At 29.8% G+C, this 22,794-nt stretch overlaps 2 protein-coding genes across 2 annotated transcripts; one reads left to right on the forward strand and one right to left on the reverse strand.

Annotated features, from left to right (window-relative positions):
- Positions 1-14,464: 14,464 nt before the first annotated feature.
- On the reverse strand, positions 14,465-18,386 carry LOC127284550 (uncharacterized). Its single transcript, XM_051310040.1, has 2 exons — positions 18,379-18,386; positions 14,465-15,122 (listed from the first exon to the last, which is right to left on the reverse strand). Exons 1-2 carry the CDS (start codon positions 18,384-18,386, stop codon positions 14,465-14,467), a joined length of 666 nt encoding a protein of 221 aa, XP_051165997.1.
- A 356-nt stretch (positions 18,387-18,742) lies between these two features.
- On the forward strand, positions 18,743-20,121 carry LOC127284555 (uncharacterized). The gene is made up of 2 exons (XM_051310052.1): positions 18,743-19,125; positions 19,320-20,121. The coding sequence occupies exons 1-2, from the start codon at positions 18,743-18,745 to the stop codon at positions 20,119-20,121; spliced, it is 1,185 nt and encodes a 394-aa protein (XP_051166009.1).
- Positions 20,122-22,794: the final 2,673 nt, after the last annotated feature.

The raw sequence follows: 22,794 nt of genomic DNA on the forward strand, positions 1-22,794 counted from the left end.
GGTTTCTTGGAGGGGGGGGATAGAAAAAAGTGCAAAATAGCGTGACGTAGTTTATGAACGACCCCTTACCTGAAATTTTCGAGAACCCGAAAGCGTTCGGGTACCTGATACATCGAGAAAGCCCAACCCGACCCGAAAAAAATCAGCCTGAGCCTACCCAACTTTTCGGGCTTTTTGCACACCCTAGTTATATCTATTTGTTTCAAGAAAAAACAGAATGATATTTGAACATTTTTTTTCATTTTAATAATTTGTTTTTAAAAAACGGAATATTTTATTTAAAGATACATAATTTGCAGTGAATTAAAAGAATTTTGTAGTCAGAAAATATATTAAAGCATTTTAATAGTACCAGTTTTTTGAAAAGGTCGATTTTTTGAGGTGTTTTGTAGTGGACAAGATTTCTCAAAATTAGCTTTAACGATCGGTTTCAAATTTACAGGGCTTATTTCACATATAAGTTTGACATATAGTTCGTGAACGATGGATTTTTTATTTAGATAAAAACTTTTACTTCTAATAATGGAAAAGCAAAATTTTAACGTCGTAGAACGTTATTTTTTCAAATAAACTGCTGCCATTTTGTTAAAAATTTAAACTTCAAAAAATCTTTCGTTTAAGAACTACTTAGTCATTCATATGTAGAGTAAGCCCTGTACATTTGAGACCGATCGGAAAAATCGTTTTTGAGAAATCTCGTCCATCGCAAAGCACTACTGAAATGTTTTGAAATATTTTGTTACTACAAAATTCTTTCAAGTCACTTCAATGTATGAATTTTCAATAATAAAACATTCTTTTCTTAAGAGAAATAATTATTAAAATAAAAAAAAAAGTTAAATATCGCTCCGTTTTTTCTTGTAATTTTTTGCTTTCTTTTTCTTAAATGTGATACTTTAAAGATTCTTTATAAATACCTATATAGGATTCTATACAGATATTTTGTATCTTTTCTGCACAAAAACCTTGTAGGATCAATTATAGATATATGTGCAAAAAGATGTAGTACTGGGATGTGGAATATTGAAATAAATTGACAAAATGCTACTTTCTATGACAACTTAATTTTTTTACTTAACGGCACCTTCTCTTTGTTAACAAAAAATATTACTTTTTTCTTACACGTTTTCAGTAGATAATTTACAAACTAAACTATTATAGTATCTACTGTTTTCGGTGAAGCGAATTTCCAGTTATTTTTCGCTTACCTTAACGTTAGTAATATTATCATTTTAATTAATATTATTAGCAGCATCTGATTTTTAGGTCAGGTGACTGTCATAATTTATCGATCATTTTTCTCACAAATAGATTGAGCTGAAATTTTGTGAAGTCTAAAATAATATGAAGAAGAGCTGCGATTGATGAAAGTGTTGATATTTTTATAAATGAATTATTATAAAATACTTGGTTCAAGTACTTTGTGCTAATTAATTCGTCAAAATAAAACACTTTTACATATCACTGTCTTTATTATATTTTAGATTTGTGTACAAAACTTCAGTTCAATCCATTTAGTATTTTACGAGAAATTCTTTAAAATTAAAAAATCGACTATTATTTAAAGTTTATATTTTTGAACTTGTTTGCAAAGTGAAATTCTTAGCTAATTCATGGTTTCTTAGGTTAATTGAATTCACGGCTATTTACCAGTTTTCCAGCTGGCAAACACCACTATTATTTGGTCAATTTAGATTCATTCGAATGGTTTTATAAGCCATATAACATAATAGTTTTAATAGGGGGTTAATTGAAAAAAAATGATTTAAATGTAACCAAGTCTTCAAATTGAAATGTTTTTTTAAATTGCTTTGGATTGAGAATTACTTTTAATTGGCTCGTGAACAAATTTCTGAATGTTTCAGGGTAATAATTGAGACCATAGATTGAAAACTAAGTTTTCACTTTTAAATCTATTAAAAATTATAATAAAGTTATAAAATTTAAGACAAAGAGATGCATAACATTTTATGTAAAAACTGTAATTAAAAAATTAACATGTTCAATTAAATTGAGGATTTAAAAAAAAATCAAGAATAGAGTTATAAAACTGCGAAAAAAATTATATTTTGGAAAAAGTTATCAACTAATTGAAAAGTATTGAGAGAAATAATTAAATAAATTTATATGTTAGAAAAAATTTTGAAATCTTCAACTTCTAAAAATTCTAATAAGAAATCTAACAGAAAAATAAATTTTTTAAAACATTAAAAATTAAATTTTTCATTTATATCCTGTTTTATAATTTAAAGAATCAATAAATAAATCGCTGCGCCTAATATCGCCAATTTATGTACGAAATTTAAGTGTAGAGGATAGAACAATCAACCAATTTTGTTTTGTACAAATAGTAAAAAATTATGTTTTGTACATGAAGTAACCAGAAAAAAATAACAAATTATTTCAGCCATTACAAGAAACATGTTTTGCGTTAGTTTTCATTTCTAAAAAATTATTTATTTAGGTTGCGTCTCCAATGGGTGAAAAAAATGTATAAAAGAAAGAAACTTCTCAAGACCAAACACTGTTTAAAAAATAATGTAAACTTAATTGTTTAAAAATCTTTTTTGTTTTCTTACATTTTACCGATATTTTTTATTGTGCATTTTTTATAATAAGATTCGCCGCGCCTATTTCGCATGTTTGTGAGCGAAATAAAAGTTATAATTTATTTACCTGTCACGAAAAACAATATAAATAAATTATCTACCTTGTTAAGGAAGAACTGACATGGCAAACTTTTTTATCGTGGTAGGCGAAACAATTAATCACTTTATTTTTTGCAATAAACAAACAAAATAGACAAAGAATAAATATAATTCAATTATAGTTTTTGCACTGTATAAAAGCCGAAATCAATCGCACAAGTCACATTTTATTACTATAATTATCAATGAGAAAACTGGATATTTCCGCTGATACTAGATATTAAAGGTTAACACATTTATCTTTTCACACAGGGACAGCCATCTAGATATTAAAACTTAATATCTGAAGATATTAAAATTAGAAATTTCAAAATGACAGGAAAAATGAAACCTAACCTTAAATTTTGGAAGTCGAATCTCTTCTATGACATAGTTAACGGTTAATTACGCAAAAAGATAGTAGATTTTAATTGTTAATATCTACATATTAAGCGTTAATATCTGATTTTAAATATCTATTTTTCTCAGCGTAGAAAAAGATATGAATATTGAATATATATAGTAGAAGGACTTACCGAATGTTTCCGTACTGTTTGATATTTATGATATATTTGGATTTTTATATTTGATATTTAGTGCACTTATATTAATCGCCTTTACTCCACCACGAGGCCAAAAACATTCACTGCAAGGATACAATCAATTACACAGCCACACAAAAAAAAAGTACCCGGGCCGGGAAATGAGACCATCATTTCTTGATGTATTTTGATACGCTGAACACGAATCTGAAGTCCGTTTAGCTCCATCACGTCAGGATTTTGACATAACCTCAAAAAACATAGCTGATTTTATATGACAGGAAAAATTTTTTAAATAATGGCAGATTTGCTTGAATCTTGTTACTCGGGGGTTTTTGGGGTCGCTGATTACGAATTTAACGTCAGATTTAATAAATTCAAAATGGCGGATCCAATATGGCGGACGAATTTTTAAAAAGTAGTTGGATTTTTACGAAAATTGGTATCTAGGGGTTTTGGGAGTCGCTGATTACAAATTTATCGTCAGATTATTCAAATTCAAAATGGCGGATCCAATATGGCGGACAAATTTTTAAAAAGTAGTTGGATTTTTACAAAAATTGGTATCATGGGGTTTTTTGGAGTCGCTGATTACGAATTTAACGTCAGATTATTCAAATGTAAAATGGCAGATATAGTACGGTGGTCAAATATCTTTATGTTTCTACATGTGTCTGCATCCAGGGTACCTCCACGCGGTGACGGTGGACAACGGAGTTTGTCCGCTATCCGGCTAAGTCCCTGGATAATGGCTTTGATGCCGTCATGGCAGACACACGTAGGAAACATATTACGATGCAGGGACTCGGAACCCCAGTATCGGCCAAGTTACATAAAAATTCAACTATTTTTTAAAAACTCGTCCGCCATATTGGATCCGCCATTTTGAATTTGAATAATCTGACGATAAATTTGTAATCAGCGACTCCCAAAACCCCTAGATACCAATTTTCGTAAAAATCCAACTACTTTTTAAAAATTCGTCCGCCATATTGAATCCGCCATTTTGAATTTTATAAATCTGACGTTAAATTCGTAATCAGCGACCCCAAAAACCCCCGAGTAACAAGATTCAAACAAATCTGCCATTATTTAAAAAATTTCTCCTGTCATTTAAAATCAGCTATGTTTTTTGAGGTTATGTCAAAATCCTGACGTGATGGAGCTAAACGGACTTCAGATTCGTGTTCAGCGCATCAAAATACATCAAGAAATGGTGGTCTCATTCCCCGGCCCGGGTACTTTTTTTTTGTGTGGCTGTGTTATATTCGTCAATGCGTTTCACCTGATCGAGCCGTTTGTACACCATGAACAATGGCGAGTGCGCGTGTCGTGAAAACGAATAAAGGTCAGCACACAATATTTTCCAATTCACACTTCCTAAGGTTAACGCACAATACATTCGGTAAACTGAGAACGATTACCAATTTAATTTTTATAAAATGTTTTTGTATATATATATATATATATAGATTTCAATTTTTATTTTTCTTGGATCAAAATTTCTCAAATATGGATATAACCTAAAAAAATACTTTAATTTTCAAAGTCAAATCTTTTTTTAATCCTATTGCGATTAGAATAAATTTCTGAAATTTTTGAACCAAAATTTTTTTTTATTAAAGTTATTATAACAATTTAAATTTTTTAGCAGTCGTAAATAAAAAAAATTTCAAAACCCAGTTGATCAATTTGAAAATCAAAAAAAATTTCTTGGTCTTAAAACGTACTTTACAAAAATAATGTTTGTTTTAACATTTTTTTATTTCTAATAATTTTTGAAATTATATTCATAAAATGTTACTAAAAAAATTTGTTTTTTATGTCCAATCAAAAATTTAAAAAATGTTTTATATTTCACATACATTTCTAAGTATAAAACCGTTGAGAAAAAAAATTCCACTGAATATAAGAAAGAAATTTAATAGCAATATTAATTATTTAATTATATACAATAACATTTGAATATAAAATAATAATTAATTTTATTTTTTAAAATTGTGCATAATTATAGCGTTTAACCTTAAACCTCTAATTTGCGTACTTATTAATATTAATAATAATTATAAAATTTTAAAGATAAATAATTTTTGTTAATAATTAATCTATTTCTTATTCAGTGAGATTTTTTCTTGGGTGTTTTATACTTAAAAATGTACGTGAAATATAAAACAAATTTTTAATTTTTGATGGGACATAAGGAATATAATTTTATATTAACATTTTATAAATAATCAATTTGAAAAATTATTAAAAGCAAAAAATTTTTTAAACAATAATTATTTTTGTATAGTATGTTTCATAACGAAAAAAATTCTTTTATAATAAAAAATTCTAGAACAAATACAAAACATTTCTTTGACTAACGCATTTTTATGTGAACATTGAAATTTTATTATTTTAACTTTATTTCCTATTATATATTTATTTTATTTGTAAGTACATATAATTTAATTAATAAATTGGGATTAATAAAATCTAGCCATTTGCTGGCTCTCAGCGAGCTCACGGTCTAGATAATGTGTAAGCGAATTTTCTAGCCCATTGCTAGCCCGCTTGATCTACAACAAGTGCGCCAGCAAGTGCTAGTTAAATCGCAGCGTCACAGCTTACACTCGGTGTCTCGGCCGCAGCGTGCCGGGCGGGCCGGAGACCTTTGTTATCTGGGTCGTTTATAAAAGGATCTAGGTCCATTCTCAGTGAAAAATTAAAAATCGTGCTGAATTATGTGTCATGACTTTTTCAATATTATAGTAAATTATCTTTATAAATATATATTTATTTGCTGTAAAAGTTGAAACAATGAAATATTAATAAATACCTCAAGTCTTAGGATCAAAACCTTTTTTGGTGTTGGCGTTTTAGAATAAGTCGCACATGGATTGAACTTAAATTATTGTTAATCTATTTAAATTTTAATTAAGAAAAAATTCAGTTCAGGAAAATTACGATGTAAAAGTATTGCAACTTGGTTTAAAAATGTCGAGGATAAATTATACTTTATTCGTGAATATCAAACAAGACCTAAACAAATAGAAATAAATAATCCGTGTTTTATTTATGGAATCTTAAGCCCGAAACTGAAAGCAATTCAGAGAATCGTCACTGATCAGCATTAATCGGAAGCAGTACCAGTGGCGGTGTCGCACGGATAGCTCGCGAACTGTCATGCTGATGCTACATTCACATGAGTGGGCAACTTTTTCGTTCCGCTTTCATAAGACAGACAAGGATTACAATTATCTCTATCCTCGTCTGTCTTATGAAAACGGAATGAAAAACGGCCTTACACCGTGAACGGCAGTGACGCCACTGGTAGTTTTTGACGTATAGGTAAAGTCCCAGCTCTGCTACAGCTGTCTGCTTGTGAGCACACGGGGCAAGGAGAGTGTCATTATGGTTATGAGATATGCTTTACATATATGAAAATTACTGAAATTACTGAAAATTTTATTATTTTTTATAAGTATGAATGTATTCTTTAAATTTCTTTACAACAGACCAAAAAAGAGAAAAATTGTAACTGTAAATCACGAGAAGATAAAGTTAAATGGTCCTTCCCGTGTCTTGGCAACCATAATAAAGCAATATAACCTCACTTTTAAAAAGCTTTTATTATATAAATTTCAGTTAAGAATAATACTTACATAGCCAAAAATTTTAAATAAAAAAATTTCTTGAGGATATAAAATAAATAAGAATTGGTAAATAAACTTTATCCGAAATAAATAAAACTAAAACAGACTGAAATTATATAAACGAAGTTCCTATAATGGAATACATTGTGTTATATAGGTTAACTTTTATTTATAATAAATAATATATAATATGTGAAGAATATTTGAAGAAAATGGTAATAATACAATTTATTACTTACCTTTTCACTCTCCTTTCTTGTGTAATTATCGGTTTCTTCCTAATTGAAAAGATTCATTTTTAAATGTTCTATTATACGCTATAATAACACACACTAAAAATGTTAAATGTTAAAATAAATGTTAAATATTTTGCTCAGAAAAAGCGTTTATTTCAATTATTGAAAAAGAAATAATTTTTGTTATTAATAATATTTTAAGTACTAAAGTATTATTCAATAAATGATAATTCTATATCAAATAATTTTATTATTTGTTCAAAAAGATGAAACAATCTGAAGTTGCGCTATTTTGTTCTCGAAAATATCGATATACTATCTGTTTTTTTTCTTGTCAAATTTGTAATATTTTATTTTTATAAAAAAATAACTTTCTTGAAAATATAAAATATCAAGCTTTTTTTATTTTATCAACTTTATCAAAGCAATGATTAATTTACTTCTTAACAAAATATATTTTCAGTGTGAAATAAAATAGTTTCTTATTGACAAATGTGTGATGTGTACTGAACATACAAACATTACATTACCCTTGAAGTGAGGATAAATCTTCAAAATTACACTTAAAATGATGGTAAATTTAAAGAATTACTTAATCGTGAAGTTGTCGAGGAGTAATTTTTGTTGCAAATAATTTTTACCACGAAATCGGGGTAAAAATTACTCTTTTTTTTCTGTGCAGATGTACAATAAAAGAATAATATAATACAATAAAGAAAGATATAAACTTACAAAACAATTATTTCCATAAAATATAGTCAATTTTCGTAAATATTTATAATATAATATATCAATGTACATAAGTATAAAGCACTATGTACACAAATATGTTTAAGTGTTTATATTTATACATTTAAAAGCATGTATATACTAATATTTATAACAATCTTTTGTGTTAAGTTGCATTTTATAAAATATTAAAGTCTAAAATTCAACCTTTGGGATTGATTTCATGATATCTCGCTTAAAGGATCAGCTATGATTTCAATTCAAACGGACTTGTAATGTCCAAACATTTTTTCAAAATAAAAATTATATTTAAAAACTACATTTTAAGACGAGAAAACCCCCCTTTTTTTTAATAGGTGAACAGGAACTCGAGAAAAAATTTTTTTAAAATAAGACTGCAAAAAATTTCAATTGTTTATAACTTTAACAAAAAATTTTTTTTGACCTAAAAATTTCAGGGACTTATTTTTACCATGTAAAGAGTCAAAAGAAATGACTTTTGATTAAAAACAAAATTTCTAAATTTTAGGTGATCCGTTTGAGAAATTCTGACCCATATATATATATATATATGATGTATTCCACGCCAAAGTGTAAGTCCATCTGCAATTGCATCTCCGATTTTTTTGACTTTTTTTTCTTTTAGTACTAATTGAGACTAGCGTCCATGACTTTTTTCAAATTTTTTTACCAAGCCGTTTTCGAGTTATGGGATTTTGAAAATTGGAGAATTTTCAAAACTTTTAATTTTTGAATGCTTATAACTTCCTTAAAAATGCATCAATTTTAAAAGTCTTTGTTTTAAAAATGTGTGTTTTTAAAAGTACTTTTCAAAAAAAATCGAACATTTTTTTTAAACCATATTACTATCAAATTTTTGAGTTTTAATCATAAAATGTCATTTTTCTCATTTGACGTACTGATCGATTTAAAAAAAAACTACTTCTTTTTACGAAACTTTGAAACCTAGCCCGATAATGGGCAAACGATATTTACAATATTTTCGGAATTTTTTAAAAATATGTTTGGTTTTTTTATACAATACCCAAAAATTTGATTTTTATGGTGAAAACCATAAAAAAGTCCCATATGGTTTTTTCGTTTATTGTGTAAAATATGCAAAATTAAAAAAAAACTTTCAAACAAAAGTTATAGAACATATTAAAATACATTTTTTTATCTTATGCATTTTTTTTAATTTGCATATTTTACCCAATAAACAAAAAGAACCATAAATTTTGGGACTTTTTTTATGGTTTTCATCATAAAATTTTTGGGTATTGTCACTATAATTTACATAATCAGCTCATCAAAATACATGAAAGTACGTAGTATAAAAAAACCAAAAATGTTTTCAAAAAATTCCAAATTCAAAAATTAACGATCAAACGAACTTACCTTAAGTGAAGTCCGATCGTAATTATATGAGAGTCTCGTTCGAAATGATTACACTGGTGGTAGTTCTGTTTTCTTACACCTACTGCGCCACATGTTTAGAGGTTGAAAGGAATTTTTTGGTTGGCCCTCTGCTCCTCATCGCCCTTTTCCATGTTCAGCCATATTTTTAGAGTTTATTGAAATTAAGTAATTGTTGTTTGAGGGTGGGGATTTTTCGATATTACTTTTTCGGGTGGGTTGTAATCATTTCGAACGAGACTCTCATATAATTACGATCGAACTTCACTTAAGGTAAGTTCGTTTGATCGTTAATTATCTATCGAGTCTCGTTCTCATGATTACACTGGTAGTTGTTCAGAGGTACAATTACTTAATTATTTTGTTAAAATATGTTTATTTTAATATCGGAGATATACAACTGAAAATTCTTTATTGAATATTTGTATGAATTAAGTTTATGAATGTGAGTAAACGGACTTTTAAAAGTCCGACTAAATAATAAAAAACAGAGACGGTTAAGTATTTTGAAGAATAGACATTGCAAATGAGTTCGAAGACGAGGTGATTGGTCTGTGGTAAAATCTTACGAAAACTTGGGACTATTCTGACCACCCTGCTGTGCTTCTGATTTTTTGTAGGTCGAGTCCCTTGGAGAATGCCTTGGACGTGGAAGCGTGTCTTGTGCTATGTCCTTTGAATTCGGTTATGTTCAGTCCGTTTTTTAGGAGGACTGATTTTATCCAGCGGCTAATCGTTTGTGGAGATGCAGCTTTATGAGGCTTCGTATAAGTTATAAATAACATTTTTGTGTTTCCTCTTAATTTTTTAGTCCTTTGCAGGTAATTTTCGAGTGTTAATGCTACACACAGAGCGGGTTTTTCTTTGAATTTTGGCAAGACCAACAGAGGCTGGAATTTTCCTGGTCCGGAGGTTTTTATGGTGTCTGGAATCTCGATTTCGATGAAATCGCTTTTTCTTAAGATGTTGTTTATATCGATTAACGAGAGCGTTTGGACTCTATGAGCTGTCGTGAGTGCTAGTAAAATGGTAAGCTTCTCTGTCAGCTGCTGCAAAGATAATTTTTCTGGTGGGGCCCAACTTTCTATAAATGATAATACAACCGAAGTGTCCCAGGTTCTTCTGTATTTTGGTTTTGTTGGCCGATTTCTAAATACACCTTTGAAGAATTTTTGAATTAGGTTGTTTTTAGACATGTCTATGTCCAAGATATTTCCTAGTGCAGATGCTCCCGCTTCAAATTTTTCTGTAAGGTATTCCAAGACGTCGTTGATTGTAGCCGAGTAAGGGTTGCAGCTCTTGTTTTTGCAAAATGTCCACTAACTTTTAAAAACAGATTCGTATTGCTTGATTGTTGTGGCTGCTAGTGAATTTAATAGGACATCTATGACTTGCTCGCTGACTCCTTTTCTTATATGCGCCGTCCTGAGAGCTTCCCGACCTGAAGTGTAAGGTGTTTCGAAAATGGGCGTGTCAGGGCCGTGCAAGGTGAGTCCGAAAGGGCACAACGAGGATTAGGACTGCTTTTTTATTAATTATTTTTTGTAAGACTCTAGGGATTAGAGCAAAGGGGGAAAGGCATATAATTTTTTCCCCTTCCATGATATTGTAAATGCATCACTATCTTTTTGCCAAGTGCAATATAATCGGCATTTTTTATTGATTCTCGAGGCGAATAGATCTACTTCCATCGTTCCATAGGTTTTTTCGATTTTTTGGAACGCGTATTTTGCTAGCTCCCATTCAGTATCTGAGGCAAAATTCCTGAAATGTCCGAACAAAAAATTAAAAGTTCTCGAATTTAATCCATACTCTTCTAAAATGTTGTTATTGTTGGTGAAAGTCTAAAAATCAATTATTATTGAATTTAATAAAATAGGTTTTGAATTACAACGTTTTTAATTTTTGACTTTTGAAAAAAAAAATTTTTTTCAATGTACAATATTTATAAGTAGAATGCATAAAAGTTAACATATATATAATGCTTTTTAAAGCTTTTTTAACGGGCTACACGCTGTTAATAAAATTTTTTTTTTAAATAACATTTGACCTTGAAATTCAAGGTCAAAATGTTAATTTACGCTTATCTCAAAATCGGATTTTTTAAAATTATTTTTAACTATCTCAATGGAAAGCTTGACTAATATCTTACAAAACATGTAATTTTCAGAGTGGGATCTTTTAAAGTTTTTAAGATATTAATTAATTAATTAATCAATGTTTATAACAAATCAAATATTTTACAAACGAATAAAGTTACCGTAATTCTGAAGTTAGTAATTGAAAGTTAACGTAATTCCGCATCCAACGAGCCCTATATGAAGTATTTTAGATAAGTAGATTGTTTATAAACAATTAGTTAACATTGCAATTGTTTATTAACAATCTACTTATCCAAAATACTTCATATAGGGCTCGTTGGATGCGGAATTAGCTTAACTTTCAATTGGTAAGTTCAGTATTACCATAACTTTATTTGTTTGTAAAATATTTTATTTTTTACTAACAACAAGCATCCAAAAGCCCTATATGAAGTATTTTTGTTCAATTTTAGTTAAATAACAATAAAAAATAAAATATTTTACAAACAAATAAAGTTATGGTAATACTGAACTTACCAATTGAAAATTATGCTAATTCCGCATCCAACGAGCCCTATATGAAGTATTTTGGATAAGTAGATTGTTAATAAACAATTGGAATGTTAACTAATTGTTTATAAACAATCTACTTATCCAAAATACTTCATATAGGGCTCGTTGGATGCGGAATTACGTTAACTTTCAATTACTAACTTCAGAATTACGGTAACTTTATTCGTTTGTAAAATATTTGATTTGTTATAAACATTGATTAATTAATTAATTAATATCTTAAAAACTTTAAAAGATCCCACTCTGAAAATTACATGTTTTGTAGGATATTAGTCAAGCTTTCCATTGAGATAGTTAAAAATAATTTTAAAAAATCCGATTTTGAGATAAGCGTAAATTAACATTTTGACCTTGAATTTCAAGGTCAAATGTTATTTAAAAAAAAAATTTTATTAACAGCGTGTAGCCCGTCAAAAAAGCTTTAAAAATCATTATATATATGTTAACTTTTATGCATTCTACTTATAAATATTGTACATTGAAAAAAAATTTTTTTTTCAAAAGTCAAAAATTAAAAACGTTGTAATTCAAAAACTATTTTATTAAATTCAATAATAATTGATTTTTAGACTTTCACCAACAATAACAACATTTTAGAAAAGTATGGATTAAATTCGAGAACTTTTAATTTTTTGTTCGGACATTTCAGGAATTTTGCCTCATCTATGTTCGTAATTCTGGATTGACGGTCAGCTATCGTGTTTTTCTTAGATTCTATATAAGTGGCAAACAACCATAAATTTCTTATTTCTGCCCAGGTTTAGATTTTTCGAGTTAATTTGTTGTATGCTGGAAATAGCGTACCCCCCATGCGATTTATATATGACAAAGCTGTTGTGTTATCGATTTTTATTAGGATTTCTGCGTTTTTTAGTTTATTTGCAAATTTTATTAAGGCTAAGAAGGCCGCTAATAGTTCTAGGTAGTTTATCGAGGATTGTTTTTCTTCTTTCGTCCAGAAACCATGGAGAGTTTCTTCGTTACATGCGGCTCCCCAACCGCTTAGGGAGACATCGGTGTAAATTGTTAATTTAAAATTTGATTTTTTGATAGGGTTACATGACGATTTTAACTGTGTTTTCCACCAATTCATATCATTGTATGACTCTTCTGATATGGTCATGAGTTTATTGTAATTCCTACAGTTTTTCTGAAGGGAGTTGTTTTTATCTATTTCTAAATTTTTTGAGTATAACATCCCGTAATTTATTCCTGGGCAGCATGCGATTAATGATCAGGTTAAACGCGCGAGGTCTCTAATTTTATAAGCTTTCCTTTTTTCGAAGTTTTTAATTATATTTATCAATCTTATTCTTTTTTCGTTAGTAGGTTCGACTGTCATTTTTGTCGAGTTAATGATAAATCCTAAAAATTTACATTCATACGCTGGGTTGAGGGAGCTTTTTTCCCAATTGATTATAAACCCTAGACTTTCTAGTAGTCTTATGGATTCGTTTCGATTTTCAATGCAGTTTTGGTGGGTTCTTCCAAACAGGAGTGTATCGTCGAGATAAACGGTTGATCTGAAACCTAAACTTCTCAATTTACTGATTACCGGTTTTAAATTTTTTGTAAAAACAAAGGGACGTAGACACAGGCCAAAGGGTAAGCAAGAAAATTGATATAACTAACCATTAAATGAAAATCTTAAAAATTTTCTGGATTTTTTGTCGACAGGAACGAGCAAAAAGGCATCTTTAAGGTATAGAGAACACAGGAGGTCATTTATCATTAATAATTTGCTTGCTGTATGGATATTTTTCATTTTAAAGTGTTCTGTTGATATAAAGTTATTTAGACCTTTTAGATTTAATATAAATCTATCGTCGCCATTAGGTTTTTTGGTTAAAAAGTAAGGAGATAAATATTCTCCTTTTTCTGAGACACAATTTTCGACTGCACGAATGCCTTGTAATTTTTTAATTGCGTTTGCAAGGGCTGTTTTTTCCTCGTCGGTATAGTTTTTCTCTAGGGGTGAATAATTTTGTACAACAGGCCTATTAAATTCAATTTGGTACCCCTTGATACATCTCAGGACGAATGGGTTAGTAGTTATGGATTCCCACGTTTTATAATAGTATTTAAGTTTGACCTTTACTTGCGCTTGGGTCGGTTCGGTTGGTAGCGTCTCTGCGGCTGATTTTTGGTCCTTGTTGCCGATGAGTAATGTTCTTTCGGCTGCGTCTGGAATTTTGTTTTGTAGCCCACCTAGTACGTCCTTGGTCTTTATGCAGGTGGGCGTTTCCAGTTTAAATATCCGCTTGAAGTATATTTCCTAGCCGTCGGTATTTTTAAAACTTGGCTTTATTTTTCCAGAGTTTCTGCTTCTTTAATTTTTGTTGCATCCTGGTAAGATGCACGCTTTTCTAGAAGTAAGTTGCGAGTAATGTAGTTCTGAAAAGATTTTTCCCGTGTCTGATAGTTTTTCCAATAGTTGTTTTCGATTTATTTTATTATTATGAAGTACATCGGTCATTGCCATTCCGAGTGCTGTCATGGCAGACGATGTCAGGTTTTGAGAATCAGAAAAGTGTCCGTCTCTTTTGACGGCATTCGTTGACATCAGATGTGAAATTTACGATTTAAAGCTTGCGGTGTTATCCCTTCAACGTTAGGGTAATCTTTTAACAATTTTTCTTTTATTTCTTTTTTGAGACTCGTGGTAATCCATTTGGACGATCTTGTCAGTAAATCTTTGTTTATTAAGGATTTTGTATCTTTAATCGTAGTCGGGTCATCTCCAAGAATTTCCAAATACTCGGTGTTGAGTTTTCTATTATCGTTTGATTCTGGGTTTTCCTTACTGCTATTTGGATCCGCAGTTTTTGTTGGACCTGGACGTGGATTCTTTGATATTTTTCTTTGGACTTGTCTTGCCTCTCGTGCAAGCTCGTCTGATATTTGATCGACTTTTGACTCACCTCTCGTGTGAGTTCCGTCGTCATTAATGTCTGACACCCTTTCAATGCTTCCATCTTTACTTCTAGTCTGTGATTTTCCTTCGGGAGAAGTGGAGCGACTATATGAACGACTGTAAGGTGGCGTGTATGATTGTGAACGGGAACGATTTTGTGAGCGACTGTACGAACGTCGATGGCGTTTGTTTTCACGACGTTTTATGCTTCGATGTCTTTGATGATCCCTGTCGTGTTGTGACTCTCGGGATTTTCCTCCAGGTGCAGATCCTTCACGTGAAAAACTGCCTCTTAGTGATGAATCTCTGCGTTGACATCGAGTCGTGGGTGAAAATATTGTAAAAATTGTTTGCCCATTATCGGGCTAGGCTTAAAAGTTTCGTAAAAAGAAGTAGTTTTTTTGAAAAAAATCGATTAGTACGTCAAATGAGAAAAATGACTTTTTATCATTAAAACTCAAAAATTTGATAGTAATATCGTTTAAAAAAAAATTTCGATTTTTTTTTGAAAAGTACTTTTAAAAACACACTTTTTTAAAACAAAGACTTTTAAAATTGATGCATTTTTAAGGAAGTTATGAGCATTCAAAAATTAAAAGTCATGAAAATTCTCCAATTTTCAAAATCCCATAACTCGAAAACGGCTTGCTAAAAAAATTTGAACAAATTCATGGAAGCTAGACTCAACGAGTACTAAAAGAAAAAAAAATTTTTTAAAATCGGAGATGCAATTGCAGATGGACTTACACTTTGGCGTGGAATACATCATATATATATTGTTTTCTCTCCTCCCGAGGAAGCTTTGTATTCGTGACGATTTTCGAATTTTTAAAACTGGGATATGGGCTTATTTTTATCTAGAATGCATATATTTAAAGTTTTAAACAAATGTGTGTGTATGAGGGGACGCATGAATATTCCTCAAATTAGACTTGCCGGAATTTTTGTGGTATCGAATTAAAAATTATCGAATTTATATTTTGTAGAATTTAAAAAAAGTAGATTTTATAATGTGCCCAATTTTAATATCGTAAAATTTCTATTTAACGAAATTCTGATTTTGTAGAATTTTTATTAAACTGAACTTTGATAAAGCAGATTTTTTAACACATTGAATTTTCAAGCAACATAATTTCCATTTAACAAAATTTATACTTAAAAAAATTTTCATAAAACAGAATTTAATTTATCAAAATTGTTCTTTTGTCGAATTTCTCTTTATCCGAATATTTTCTTAAAAGTATTTTTATTAACAGAATTTCAGTTAAAAGACTTTCTATATAAAAAAATTCCTATGTAACAAAACTTTAATTGAATTAAATTTCTATTTGATTTAACTTTTATTTAATAGAATTGTCATTTAACAGAAATTTGACTTACCTAATTTTTAAGACAGAGATTTTCTATTTCACCGATATTTCATTTGACAGAAGTTTTACTTATCTGAATTTTCATTCGATAGAATTCTTAAAATGTCGAATTTCCATTTCATCGAGCTTTCACATATCCAATCATACACTTGGCAGACACATTTCAGCGGGAGTTTTAAAATTAACCAATCACAAAATGCAAATTTTTTTTGTGTGATTTTTTGCAAAAAAATGTTGTGGCAAAGTTTTGCAATTTTTTATTTTTTCCCGCTTATAGCACATAAAATACGTCACTACTTTAAATCTGAACCAAAAAATTTTATTTTTTAGAAAGTTATGGCGATTTTTATTTTGCCGCATATCCTTCTTATTATATTAAGTTCTGAAACGACGGACACCAACCAACACAAAAAAAATTTTTCGTTTTCATTCATAAATAATTTACATATTTATTTTAAAATTTAAAATCACATGCCATACATACATGTCTATTCGAAAAAATGCAAATTTTTTTTGTGCGATTTTTTGCAAAAAACCGTTGTTGCAATTTTTTGAAAATTTTTATTTTTTCCCGCTAAATATAGCACATAAAATACGTCACTACTTTAAATCTGAACCAAAAAATTTTATTTTTTAGAAAGTTATGGCGATTTTCATTTTGACGCATATCCATCTTATTATATTAAGTTCTAAAATGACCGACTCCAAAACAAAAGTTTTCGTTTTCTTTTATAAATAATTTACAGATTTATTTTAAAATGTAAAATCACATGCCTTACATACATATCTATCCGAAAAAATGCAAATTTTTTTGTGCGATTTATTGCAAAAAAACGTTGTTGCAATTTTTTGAAAATTTTTATTTTTTCCCGCTAAATAGCACATAAAATACGTCACTATTTTAAATCTGAGCCAAAAAATTTTATTCTTCAGAAAGTTTAGGGTGGTTATTTCCTTGATATTGAGGCAATAAAACGTGCTACTTGGGAATGTATGTAATTTATTTCATTATAAAATTGAAAAATATTTTTCTAAAATGTACAATTTCGTAAGACAATACACATTATTATTTTTAAAAAAATTTTTTAATTGATTTAAAAAATGAAATTTAATCATTAAAAATTACCACAAAATTAAAATTTTTTTAAAAATTTTATAAATGCTCAATAAAATATAGGTTACTTTTAAACCCTTTTATTTAAACCTGTAGTAAATTTTATTAAATTTCGCAAATAGATAATTTTAAAAATATATTTAAAAAATAAAATATAATTAGAAGAATTTATTACAAAATTAAAAAATATTTTTTTAGAATTTTAGAAACTAATTTAAAAATTATTACTGAATAAAAACATATTTTTAAAAAGGCATTAAATAATTTAGTTTAATATACAATACAGATTATTATTTAAAAAATTTTTTTTAATTAATTTAAAAAATGAAATTTAATCATTAAAAATTACCACAAAATTAAATTTTTTTAAAAATTTTATAAATTCCCAAAAAAATATAGGTTACTATTAAACACTTTTTATTTAAACCTGTATTAAATTTTCTTTAAATTTCGCAAATAAACAATTTTAAAAATATATTTAAAGAATAAAATATAATTATAATAAATTATTACAAAATTAAAAAATATTTTTAAAAAATTTTAGAAATTAATTTCTTTTTAAACTAAGCATTTTAATTATCTTCAAAAAAATGTCAAAAATTTTTTTTAATTATTTATTTTAAATACCTGAAAAATAATCTTCCTTTAGTCGATGGCTCAAAATATTTGAGTTAATATTAATTGATTATTTTATTATTATAATATATTAATAATTATTATCGATTATAATTAATTGTTTTTATCTGTATCCATTTCCTTGCTTCTTTCCACAAACATCTGTCAAACGTGTTGACAAAATACTTGCGGGAATGAAGTTAGCAAATAATCAGTTCAGACAAAATCGAAACAGCATTATAAAATTTTATTTAAATAATTATTTTCAAATTTTAATTTCTTATACTTTTTTTACAACAAAAATCTTTTAATATTATTTAAACTATAATATTAAAATAAAAATCTATAACCCGAAAACAATAATTATAAAAAGGTTGTGTTAGTTTTGAATTTATAATACGATTCGCGGGTGACTCATTAACTGCGATCTGCAGTAGACTATTAGACTTTTTTCAGTACATACAAATCCATAGTATCAATTGTATCATGTATAATATTATTACTCGTCTTAAATACAATTCAGTTAATTACTAGCTTCCCTGTTTTCGATCTCAACCTCTAACAGGTTATGGGCCCAGGCCAAAACTTTTAATTACCTATTATTTGTGAGTAAAGTGCTGAAAAGTGTAAAAATTTCGGGAACGCTATGTTTTAAGGTTAGGTCTCGGCGTGGCATGTCGATGTGTAAAAACCTGTGAAACGAATCTGAAACAAAATGAGTTCGTCTAGCTTTGCCCGAATAGATACACTAAACAAGGAGAATTATGATACATGGAAGATGTAGATGGAAGCTCTTCTTATCAAAAACGATGCATGGGGCTACGTAAATGGTGAAACCTGAAGTCGTTGAAGGGGACGCCGCGAGTGCTGCAACAGTGAAAGCGTGGATAACCGGTGATAGCAAAGCGAAATCGGATATTAGTTTATCGATACATCCCTCAGAACTTAAACAAATTAAGGGATGTGCGACTTCGCGGGAAGTCTGGTTGAAGCTGGAATCGATATTTCAGTCAAAAGTTCCGGCTCGGAAAGCCACCCTAATTAAACAGCTCACCTTGCAGCGAATGGACGACGGCGATGATACACGGGAACATGTGCGAAAATTTTTTGACGCGAAAGACAAGCTCGGTGAAATGGATGTTGAAGTGAATCCCAATTTGCTTTCGATTTTATTGTTCTATAGTTTGCCCACATCTTTTGAAAATTTCAGGTGCGCCATAGAATCGCGCGATACACTCCCCGCGCCGGAAGATTTACGAATTAAAATCATCGAGGAGAGTGACGCACGAAAAAACGAACCGTTCAAAACGCGATGTTCGCGAAGAAAAAGTCGAAATTTCAAAAGAGTGCAGCATTCAATAAAAATTGTGATAATAAAGTGGAATTTAAATTTCGGTGTCACAGATGTAAAGAATTTGGACACAAAGTCGCGGAATGCACGAATCGGAAAGACGAAAGAAGTCGACAATACGCGAAGAAAGCCGACGATGTTGTTTTGTGCGCGATTGAAAGTTTTGTCGAAGCACGACGACGAATCAAAACCACCATTCAGAGAGTTAGTGGGTGCTCTTATGTATCTTGCTGTGGCCACGAGGCCGGATATTGCTCATGCTGTGAGCGCTCTCAGTCAATTCAACTCCAGCTTCGGTCAAACACATTGGACAGCGCAAAACGCGTTTTGAGGTACCTTAAAGGTACAATAAATCTAGGACTCTCTTATCAGTCATCGGAAGGTCAATTGGAAGGATTCGTTGATGCGGACTGGGCCAGCTGTTTAGTCGATAAAAAGTCATACACCGGGTATGTCTTTACTTTGAATCGTGGCGCTATTTCCTGGAATTCCTGCAAACAGAAAACAATAGCGCTCTCTTCAACAGAGGCCGAGTACATGGGATTGGCCGAAATAACAAAAGAAGCAATCTACCTTCGAGGATTCTTGTTAGAATTCGGATTCAGAGGTCCAGAAGCAGTCAAGATTTCCAACGACAACATGGGGGCCCTAAAGTTATCCGAAAATCCTGTTTTTCACACGAGAAGCAAACATATTGATGTGAGACATCATTTTATACAGGATTCATTGAAAAACGGACTCATAAAAATCAATTATCTGCCCACCGAAGCCATGGTCGCTGATATCCTTACAAAAGGTTTGCCTGTTCCAAAACATCGAAATTGTGTTCAATTGCTGAGATTAGAAGAAGTTTAAGTGTTATCGAAAAATAGTCACTCTCGCTTTCGAGAGAAAGTGTTAGTTTTGAATTTATAATACGATTCGCGGGTGACTCATTAACTGCCATCTGCAGTAGACTATTAGACTTTTTTCAGTACATACCAATCCGTTGTATCAATTGTATCATGTATAATATTATTACTCGTCTTAAATACAATTCAGTTAATTACTAGCTTCCCTGTTTTCGATCTCAACCTCTAACAGGTTGTTACTAAAAAAACATTTTTTCATTTCTTTATATTCAAGTTAATATTTTTTAATGGGGTATGGCTAAGATTTTAAGTTAGTCTAATACCTAAAAAAATGCCAAGTTTCACTTAAATCGGTCAAGCTGTTTATGCGTAATTGGCGAACAAAATATTGTGCAGACAGACAGACAGACAGTGTTTTTTATAATGCTATTTTTAGAATCCTTATGACTTGAAACGAAGAATTATACATGAATTTTTAAGTTCTAATCAATGTAAAGACAAAAGTCTAATTTTATTAATATAGATTTACAGTTTTGTTTCAAAATTTAAAATCACATGGCTTAAATACATGCCTATTCGAAAAAATGCCAAATTTTTTTTGTGTGATTTTTTGCAAAAAAATGTTGTTACTATTTTTTGCAATATTTTATTTTTTTCCGTTAAATAGCACATAAAATACGTCACTATTTTAAATTTTAGCCAAAAAATTTTATTTTTCTTTCTCGTGGAGGAAGCTTTGTAGTCCTTTCGTTTATAAAACTTTTCAAAGTGGCGGAAACAAATTTTTTTCTTTATAGAAACATGTTATATGAGATCGTGATCAATTGTCCGGATGTATGAATGTGTGTGTGTGTGTGGATCTCTTTTTTGTTTAGAAGATAACTTTAACAGGTTTTAATGGATTTAGATAAAATTTGGTAGGTTCATTTATCATATTAATATCTCAAATCTGACCAAAGAATTTAAAAAAATTCCCAAAAAAAAAATTTTATCTTTTTTTTCCATAAATTTTTTTTTCATAAAAAAAAATTTTAAATAGAAAAATTTAAGGTTACATATAATAAAATTGTATTCCTTTAGTCAAGACAAATCGATCGGTATATATAAAGTATAGTTTTAATTTAAATTTAAACAATTATTGAATGTTAAAAAATCAAAAATTCACATTTTGGCTATAAAATTTTGTGATTATTTAAATTTAAATTTATTGATGAAATAATTGTATTTCTTACATGAAAACGAATCGATTAGTATATATATATAAAATTTGTATTTGAGGTAAAGTTAATAAATTAATTAAAGTTAAAAAATAGAAAATACACATTTTAGCTGAAAAATTTTATATTTATTTAAATTCAAGTTTAAATATAAAATAATTGTGTTTCTTGCATTAAAACGAATCGATATAAATGTAAATAATTATGTATTATTTTTCATTAATATTTAGAAATCTCGGTTAAAATATGAATTTTTGATTTTTTAATTTCCATTAATTCTTTAAATTTAACTCAAATGTATAGGTACTCAAATGTTTATATTATTATATTATTTTTGTATGTTTATTTCAATGTTAATGCTTTTTCCACGAGGAAGCAAACTTTTTTGCTGATCGTAAAGAGGAAGCAAAATGTTCATGTAATGAACATCTGAATTTACAACTTGATTAATGAATACTCAAAAATTATTTTTTTATAATTTGTGATCCATTTAATGATCTTTTATAATAAAACTTTATGGCTTTCGTTTCCGGTACTGATTTGATGTACACGCGATTTTTGGTAGTGCTAAGAATTTTTATTATTTTCTGTGATTATTGAGGGTAGGGCGGTTAAATTTGTTGTGAAAGGGTGAGTTGAAGTGCAAGGTGTAAGTGGAAACATAGTGTGTGTGTGTGCTTGGTGGTGGAGTCGTGAAAAAGGTAAAAAAGAGTGGCTGTGCGGTAGTGTGGAGGTTAGGATACGTGTGTGAGGTGCGAGAGAGAAAGTGTGAGGTGAGAAAAGGAAAGTAGCTGAAGGCGAGTCTTTAAGTTAGGGTCGACTATGTTGAGAACGCCGGAAAAGAGCGCCTGTGGGTGGGGGGGAAGGAGGGACAAAGCTGCGGATAGGGAGGGAGAGGAGAGTGAGAAAATAAATATCATTGAGACGGAGAAGGTAGAGACAGGGGCGGACAATGAGTGCGGTGAAGAGGAGGTTTTTGGAACCCCGACTCTGAAGAGAAGCGACTCACTGCTCTCTTTGCCGGATTACGTAAACTTCGCAGAAAGAAGAAGGGGAAGGCCATCGAAAAAAGAATTAGAGTTAAAGTCAAGATGGATAAATGACAAAAGGTGGGCAGCTATGTTGCAGCAGAAAGTAAGTGAAAGGAAAGAGGAGAGGAAGGAAAGTTTGGAGATGGATGATGAAACGGGGGATGAGACGGAGAAGGGAAATAATGAAGCAGGAGGAATAACAGGAAATTTAGGGGAGTTAGTGGAGACGTTGGTGAAGATGGGGGAGGAGACAAATAAAAGGATGGAGGATCTGAGTAGAGAACTGAAAGATGGAAGAATTGAAGATAGAGAAAAGGAAAAAATAAGAGAGTGGAATGTCTGGAGTTGGAAGGTGTAGAGGATGGTATAAGGCAGAAAAGAGAGGGTACATACGGTGAAGGGTTGGAAGCGAAAGTAAGAGAATTAAGT

This window comes from Leptopilina boulardi, unplaced genomic scaffold (assembly GCF_019393585.1).
Source record: "Leptopilina boulardi isolate dan_hultmark-lab unplaced genomic scaffold, ZJU_Lbou_2.1 LbouV2_120, whole genome shotgun sequence".
Classification (NCBI taxonomy): domain Eukaryota; kingdom Metazoa; phylum Arthropoda; class Insecta; order Hymenoptera; family Figitidae; genus Leptopilina; species Leptopilina boulardi.